An 8,843-nucleotide genomic window follows, 5' to 3' on the forward strand; every position below is an offset into this window, starting at 1 on the left:
TTGTAGTGAGTCTCATTAATACATCTTCCTGAACTAGAGATTTAAGCATCATGGATTCGGCTTCAATAGTCTCATTTTACGACATATATCTCTAATTAAACAACATCAGACATCTCATTACTAAAATCTGTGACAAACGAGACAATTTCAAAGTTAATACTTATTAAATTTCTTCACCTTATGTGCACCATTTTTACTTCATCCGTGTATGGTGTATACATTTCTCAACTCGTACAATATAAAAAGTAAAATCACAAAAATACTGAACTCCGAGGAAAATTCAAAACGTAAAGTCCCTTGAAAGACATTACAGCTGATACCCAGACTTCAAAAAACGTCGTTATTGTCTGGACAAACCATTAATGAGACAGGGTTTTGTCTAAAAACGTCTTGTCTTTTTCCTCAAAAAGTTCTTTGGCAAGTACAAATAGCTAGTAGATAAACATGCAACCTCTACTTCATTAATAATACACCATGGTTCTGAATTATAAATTCTAGGTGCTGACATTGTGTTTTATTTCATTTACTTTACAGTTTTTTATTTTAGTACTACTATGTTCCTATTCGTCGTTTGACCCGTAACGTGACCCTGTATGTTAGCATCTAACTATAAAAGTAGTTTGGTTTAACCAACCATTTTTTCCGACAATTGCTGTAGTATGTCAGGAATATGACAGTCTTTTCCATTAATTCAGTGGCTCTATATACTTGTAGTTGAGAATTTTATTGTGTCAGGTTTTATGGACTTTATGGATTATATACATGAATGTTTGGCAGGAAACAGAGAATTGTGTGTAAAAATTTTGAAAAAAAAAATTCAAATTGATAAAAAATTGTTTGTTTTTTTTTGCATTTTGCCACTGCGCATCCACGTTTAAGTTAATAAAAGGTGGATTTCATTTCGTATGCCATCATTTTAGATTAAGTGCTTTCATAGCATAGCTTAAATCTTGAGGACACTTCTTAAAGTGTACTTGATATAGTTACTTGGTTTGACGCTTGCTGGTGTTATCTAATTTAATGGAACTTCTAACCAGCTGTCGTATGTGATTTTAATCTGAAAGAAATTTCATGTTTTAGTACATTTCTAATTACTGCTCCATTGTAAGGGAGCATTACAAAATCATAAATACAGAGAAATGTTAACGACACAACAAAAAAAGTAAACACTACAAAGAAAATGAAAATTGACCATTACCATAAACTTGCGTGATTTCAGAATCTCTAGAAAGAAAATCAGATTCTGCTCTATTACTTGCAACCGTCGTGGTGTTGAATCACAAAAATACTGAACTCCGAGGAAAATTCAAAACAGAAAGTCCCTAATCAAATAGCAAAATCAAATGATAAAACACATCAAACGAATGGACAACAACTGTCATATTCCTGACTTGGTACAGGTATTTTCAAATATAAAAAATGGTGGATTGAATCTGGTTGTAAAGCGCTAAACCTCTCTTTTTTATGACAGTTGCATCAAATTCCATTATATTTACGACGATGCGTGAACAAAACAGACATAATAGGTAAAATAGTCAAAATATACAGCCGTCATCACTGTGTCACAATCTCAAAACAAACAAATTTTACTGATTCATAAATTATCAGTCGACACTTTTCGAAATTAAAAGAAAAAGAGTTCCTACTTTAGCTGTAAAATTGACATTAAATGGCTTTGGTTGGTCTTGTCGGTCCCCTTTGGTCAAAATAAAGGCAACAGTAGTATACCGCTGTTAGACGTTTTCATAATGTTTTCAAGTACTAATAATTGGATTTGTATGCTAAAACCATGACTTTGAAGAGTTATATCAAGCTATTTCGTGTATTTTTCTATTTGTTGTTTTAACATTATCACAGATACCACGCGTAGTCAAAGGTGTTGTATTTTACACGGAAATACAATTTGAAACATGCATGTTAATGTAATTATTTGTGGATACAACCATATTTATTTACATGTAACAGTATAACCATTGTTTCAAATGTCTTAAAGATTAATACTTTTGAAAATTAAACATAAGATAATGATAGAGCATATATAACAAGAACAGAAAATGATCATAGTTCAGATAAACACCACAAGCTTAATATGTTCTATAATGTATTTTAATATGTCCTATATAACAATTGAACCATACTTCGACACATCGAATATGATTGACATATGTTTATTATTGGGTATCGAAATGACAATAAAGACGGAATCTTATACATTGCGTTGTTTGATTGGGTCCTTCATTTCGATATTCTCTAATTTTTGGTTCACTACTCTTTACTTTTAAAACAATGACTAGTCTGTACTTGATAACATTATTCTGGACATTGTTCTTTTCTGTAATCAGTTTATTTTTTATCTCATATTCTTCTATTTATGCAGTCAATCATTATATTTTAGCACCCCATTTTTCTCTATTCTTATTTTTTTCTGCTTTTTATTCTTGTTATGTTAACTTTCTTGGACTTTTGTTTTTTAACTGGCTCTAAGTATCTGCTTTCATTTAGGTCACGTAACAAAAGCTAATTAAAACGTGTGCATCACTACGGTATTTGTAAACAAATATTGATTGATCTTAATAATCTAAAACATAAACAGTTTTAATACGAAAGAATTATGTCATCATCATACCACTGAAAACCTTACCGTACGTTTACATGCTCTAGTCAAACGCAATCCATACCAATCTCATTATTTAGTATTATTATTTTACTGTTTGTTCTTAGTTTGGGAAGGTCATAGGTAGCCGCGAAGTCTAAGTGTTTAGCAGTAGCCTGTCATCGATCCGACCATGCACGGGCTGTTTAGCCAGTCAGGGTACGGCCTTCAACGATGAACAAAGCCCTGGATTGTAACTGTTCCCGTCGAAGTTTAGAGGTTCTCTCCTGGTACTCCTATTTCCTTCACCAATAAAACTTATCACCATGATATAGCCAATAATGCTGACAATGGAGTTAAACATTAATAATCAAACAACTATCAATCTTAAGATGTCTCATTATTTGTTTAACAGAACTATGGACTGGCAGAGAGAATTTTAGTAAACGATGAAATGAATATAGATGTGCTAAAATTAGACTTGAAAGCACGTTTCGTGACTTTATAAATGTTAACTTCTACAATGTACGTCATTTAGTCACTAGTTGAGACTTGCCTACTTGGCAATCATACCACATCTGAATATTATTCTATTAAAGAATGTGTTAACAGTTAATCAATTACATTAAAAATCCTCTTTAATTTAAACATTTTGTTCCTAATCAAATGGCAAAATTAACTGACAAAACACATCAAACGAATGGACAACGGTCATATTCCTTTTCAAACGCAGAAAATTTATCGTTTGCACCTTAAAGGTTATAGATTAACAAACAACTTCATAGTAAATTAGAAAAGAAAAACTCTTTCACTCAAAAATTATCATAAATACTTGTTGCAGTAACTTTGCCAAAAACGATAGATAAAAATATTTTGACACAGTTTACGCTAACATTAATATTTTGACCGGTTGAAAAATAAGAAATATTGTCATGTCCATTCTTTAAGTATTCTTTGTTAAATATTACATAGAATTAATAATCGTTTTACGGATATTCATGACTAAAATACATCCTTTCAGTTGATTTTTATGTAGTGGTCAAACATGTTGATATTGACGCTTGAGTTTATATTCTGATACTTAAAAAAAGATAAACATATTGTTTGTCACTTTTCAAATATATTAAAAACCTCCAAAAGCGGAAAAAACATTGCTATGTGACACATTTTTTTTATACACCAAAGTCGTTGACATATTTTGGCCTCCCTTTCATAAATCAGAAAACAATTTATTACATGACATCGAATTAGTGAATTTATCTAAATGACATATTTTAAAGGTTTAGTTAGAAAAATGTTGACTTACCTCGTAACAATAATGTATACATTAGAATATTGTTTCCTATATATTTCTTTATTTGTTATTGCTTAACAACACTTTTGTGTTAGTGTTTTTTTAAATGTTTTTTTTAGATACAAAATCAAATCATTAAATTATTATGATTACTTGACCCCTAATCAAATCGTTGACTAAAATGTGTTTTCAGTTAGAAAAACTACTATTATAGTATCTAAATAAAGCCAACAACCGAATATCTTTGTCTGATTCCATTCATTACCGAAACCGCTAATTTCGTTTAAGAAATCTTGTAAGAAAAAAAGTAGGAATAAATTAAAAATAATCTCTAACAAATCGTACGATTGCGATTTATCATCAGTAAAGTATAATCTAAATTTTGTTAAAGACAGTATCCCATACAAAAAAGAAAACTGTTAAAATATAAAATATTAAAGAAGATAAGACAGAATTATCAAAGCATATACTTTATATAAGTTTTAACAATGAAAAGTTCTTTGCTGATCATGACTAATAAAGGAATAATTTATTGCACATAAAATCAAGCAAAAGACTTTTAATACGACCACATTACGTAATAGTTTATTTGACCCTATGTTAAAATTTGCGGGTAAACTTTTTTAATGTTTGATATCAAAGAAAGATTCTGATTAATATTTTATCAATAAAAATTGTCTTGTAAACATAGTTAAATATACAACATTTTCTTTTAACATCACGTTAAACACGAACAATAAAACAAACAATTTACATGTTGGAGTCAGTGTTCGGGTGATCGTTTGTGGTCGGCATAAACAGCGGAAAGCACGTACGATCACTCGTATAAATACGAATTTTCTCTCGACTATTTTCACACTCCGCTGTCACAGTCCCAGTAAAAGCTTAAAGAAACTCAGGTAATACAAATATTTACTAGTATTATATTTTAAACAAAATCATTTTGATGTTGATTTTTTACAATTGATAGTTTACTTTATATACACTGTAAAATCATAATTTTATTTATTTAACTAAAAGTAATACAATTCTTTTCTAAAGATTGACCAAATACATTTTTGGTGATTATATTTTTTTTACGTTAGATGGTTAAAAAAGTTCGCTGTAAAAGTTTGTTTTATTCTACTGAAAATATATAATTATTTGTTAAAAAGTGTATCTGAAAAACGTTTCCTTAAAAATAAGTTTTAAAATTCGTATTTTCTTTTGATTCATGATGTACTTGAGGATTATGTTATCCAATAGCGTTTGAAAATACGTTCGAGGATTTTCAAAATGTCTTACATTCTTTATGTAGCCTTTAAAAACTCACCTGCACATCGAGTACAGTATAAATAAACTTAACGAAAAAAATCGTATATATAGTAAAAATGGTAGATGCAATATTAATTTTAACCAAAGTATAGTGATAATGGATTTAAATGTTTATATGTAGGTCCAACTGTATAGAAATTTTCTTAACACAACTATTATCATGTGATCAAGGTAAATTTTTACATTGGCAGTTGAAAAGCATTAATGTTTCTACCTTGACAAATCCAATTAGATTATTTCTTGAACCACGGAAAAAGGTGTATTTCATACTGTTGATACAAATGTGTTTTTCTATAATATAAAGTAAAATGCTCATTTGCATGTAAATATAGTTAATATGATAACTATCTTTATAAAAGAGGGACGAAATATACCAGACGGACAGTCAAACTCATAAATCGAAAATAAACTGACAACGCCATGGCTAAAAATGAAAAGGACAAACAGACAAACAATAGTACACAGGACACAACATCGAAAACTAAAGAATAAACAACACGTACCCCACCAAAAACTAGGGGTGATCTCAGGTGTCTGGAAGCGTAAGCAGATCCTGCTCCACAGGATTAATTAATAAATTAGGCTAAGCGATAAAAATACTCAGCGTATTATTTTTTTTTATTTGAACGGAACTGATTTTGATTTTCAATATTTTGATAATACTGCAAGAGAAATTTCAATAAGTATCCCTAGCAATGCGTAAAATTGCAATTATGTGTACTTTCCTCCATCCTAACAGCTTATATCATTGTTTATGTTTTTCTTATTTTTTTCAGGCAAAATGAATACTTTGATTACTTGTGTTGTTCTGCTAGTTGCCAGTTCCTGTACTCATGCCGGTGGCAAATTCGGCGGTGGTGGTGGTGGAGGTAAGCAAGTTATCTCCCTTACTCCAGATTAAGATGTTTAGAGAATACCAATTACAAATTTATCAATTAACAAAGTGTAACCTTTAAAAAAAAAAAAATTGATCTAAGTTTAAGTGGCTAGTATAGCGTAGTATACAATAATGTTTTCGGAGCATAGGTCTAATGATACTTTTAGATCAGACAAATTATTTTTAACTTGTTTTTCATTTCTCGTGTGAAAACAAGTCCTTTCCGTTTTCGACTTCCCAATTCGAATATCGCTTTTACTGAATTTGTTAAATTATGAACAAAAGCAAAACACGTGCTTTATAACTTGATTATAGGGACTGCTATTCAATAATAATTAGAGCGACATTTCTTAACAATGACTTTCCGAAAAGATGGTTGGCTTTGGTTTCACCATTGAAGTAATAGATTATCATTTTATGATTAAAGATGATTATTTTAAAAGAAACAAAATATCAAAAAATATCAAGAATTCTATTATTCTATCGCATTTTTGAAACAAGACTCAGCATGCAACCACTTTTATTTTTCATTATTGCATTTTAATTATTATTAAACCATCACAGTACTATAATTTAATTTAATTACTATAATCAAACTTTACAAAAATGGATTTCCATCGGAGTGATCGGTCTCTTGGATCGTAAATAGATTAGAGTCACTTCAAAATCTCCAAAAATAATGCTTAACCTTCATTTTTCCTTCAAATCTTTTTACCTAATTGCTGATTGGCTCCAGATGAATTGTTAATACTCAATTCAAATTTATTATACACAGCCATCGAATTTTGCATGATCCTTTTCATCTGTCGTAAAATTCAGTCGTAAAATATTTTATGGAAGCTCTTGCAGATTTTTGGTCGTCATAATTTTTTATTTGTATATTTAATTCATTCAATACATTGAGAATTAAACACTTGTAAATTGACATTTCAGGAGGTGGCTCCCTCAGCGGATCTCTACAAGGATCTCTAGCTGGAAGCTTAGGCGGTGGACTCGGAGGTGGTCTCGGAGGTGGTCTCGGAGGAGGATTCGGTGGTGGAATCGGAGGTGGTATCGGCGGAGGTTTGGGCGGCAGTGGAGTTTCTGGATCTCTAAGCGGTTCTCTAAATGGAAACTTGGGCGGTGGCGTCGGAGGTGGACTTATTGGCGGTGGTGGTGCCGGTGGATCTATCACCCTCAGCTTCAGTGCCTACCTCAGATTGATGTACTATGTATCAGCTCTTCAACAAGCTGTTGCAGCTAGTAGTTTAAGCGCTGGATTCTCCGGTGGCTTGACTGGTGGGTTTGGTGGTGCAATTGGAGGTGGTTTAGGCGGTGCAATTGGAGGTGGTTTAGGTGGTGGTCTAGGCGGAGGTTTCGGTGGAATCGGTGGTGGTTTCGGATCAGGCTCTGGATTTGCTGGAAGATTCGGTGGTGGATTTGCTGGTTCTGTTAGTGGATCTGGAATCGGAGGTGGTTTCGGTTCAGGCTCCGGATTTGCTGGTAGATTTGGCGGTGGATTTGCTGGACGTGTTGGAGGTCTAGGAGGTCTAGGCGGAGCAGGAGGTATTGGTGGACTTTCAGGAGGACTCTCTGGTGGATTAAGTGGCGGCCTTTCTGGTGGTCTAGGCGGTGGTCTTGGAGGAGGTGCTGGATCTAGCATCATGGGTAAATATAAAAAAAACTGATGCTCCATGATAGAAAAAAGGCAATATATTGTCACAACCATTATGTAAACAATTTTAATGCATTAAGTTATATATATAGAACAAGTGGAAAATTCCTAATATAATTGCAATACTCAAGTGATTTTGAAGGATTTCTTTTCTCTCGAGAAAACGTAAACATTTCCTTGTCAATAAAGAAAACCAATTTCAGCAATATAACGACTAAAGAGAGAGTACAAAAAACTACACTTCTATTTCAGGAACTCTTGGTGGAAGTTTGAATGCTGGAATCAGCGGCGGAGCTGGTGGCATCGGAGGTGGAAAAGGTGGTAAGTAATTTTGTAAATGATTCAAGATTGTTTTGAAGTAACTTGTACATATATTACATTAAGGGAAAATAAAGAAGTCTAAAAGTATTCATGGAAAAATAAATAAGCTTTGTACCTATATATGTATTGCTTCTTAAGATATTTGAATACCATTTATTTAAGACACGGAACAGACGAGCCGATGTTGCATTTGTTAATTATATTTCATATAAAAGAATATACCGATAAATGACTTAATTATTAAAGCATTTGTCTTAAAATGTTTTCAAAATAGCTATTTGTTTTATTTACGCTTTAAATGAAATCAGAATTGTGTGCAGTATTAGGAAATGATGCTCATGTTTGTGTATAATTTAGCTTTTTAACAACAATTTTTTTTCTCTTTTTCTATTACAGCAAGTTATTATTAAATGACAGATATATAGTATTGGACGCCCAACGTTGATGAACAAACATGATCTTTCCGTTTTTTTCTGGTGTGGTGATTTTTTTTTGTATATAGAATAAATACTTGCATCCCAAATGTCATCTTTTTTCTTTAATGGACAAACAGTGTATAGTATATAAAAAAAGAGATGTACAATGTAGCACAATCGCCAATGAAACAACTATCAAAATGATAGTACTGATGGCGTACACGTAAGCAGCTATAATAGGTCATCTTTCTTCAACAATGCACAAAAACCATCTCGTATAGCTTACTATAAAATACTACCATTCAAACTAGCAAACAAGCAAACCAACAGACTGATCTAAGACAGCAACCATTTCAGCACCTTTGCTAGCCAAT

At 31.9% G+C, this 8,843-nt stretch overlaps 1 protein-coding gene across 1 annotated transcript; it reads left to right on the forward strand.

Moving 5' to 3' along the window:
* The first annotated feature begins 4,742 nt into the window (after positions 1-4,742).
* LOC143072076 (uncharacterized) lies at positions 4,743-8,576 on the forward strand. Its single transcript, XM_076246855.1, has 5 exons — positions 4,743-4,786; positions 5,978-6,070; positions 7,012-7,725; positions 7,985-8,053; positions 8,450-8,576. The coding sequence occupies exons 2-5, from the start codon at positions 5,983-5,985 to the stop codon at positions 8,461-8,463; spliced, it is 885 nt and encodes a 294-aa protein (XP_076102970.1). The 5' UTR covers positions 4,743-4,786; positions 5,978-5,982; the 3' UTR covers positions 8,464-8,576.
* Positions 8,577-8,843: the final 267 nt, after the last annotated feature.

The sequence above is a fragment of the Mytilus galloprovincialis genome, chromosome 4, assembly GCF_965363235.1.
Source record: "Mytilus galloprovincialis chromosome 4, xbMytGall1.hap1.1, whole genome shotgun sequence".
Taxonomy (NCBI): domain Eukaryota; kingdom Metazoa; phylum Mollusca; class Bivalvia; order Mytilida; family Mytilidae; genus Mytilus; species Mytilus galloprovincialis.

Coding starts and splice junctions, on each gene's coding strand:
- LOC143072076 (XM_076246855.1), top strand. CDS start 5,983: ATGAATACTTTGATTACTTGTGTTGTTCTGCTAGTTGCCAGTTCCTGT. Junction 6,071..7,011: donor CGGCGGTGGTGGTGGTGGAG/GTAAGCAAGTTA, acceptor TTGACATTTCAG/GAGGTGGCTCCCTCAGCGGA. Junction 7,726..7,984: donor TGCTGGATCTAGCATCATGG/GTAAATATAAAA, acceptor CTTCTATTTCAG/GAACTCTTGGTGGAAGTTTG.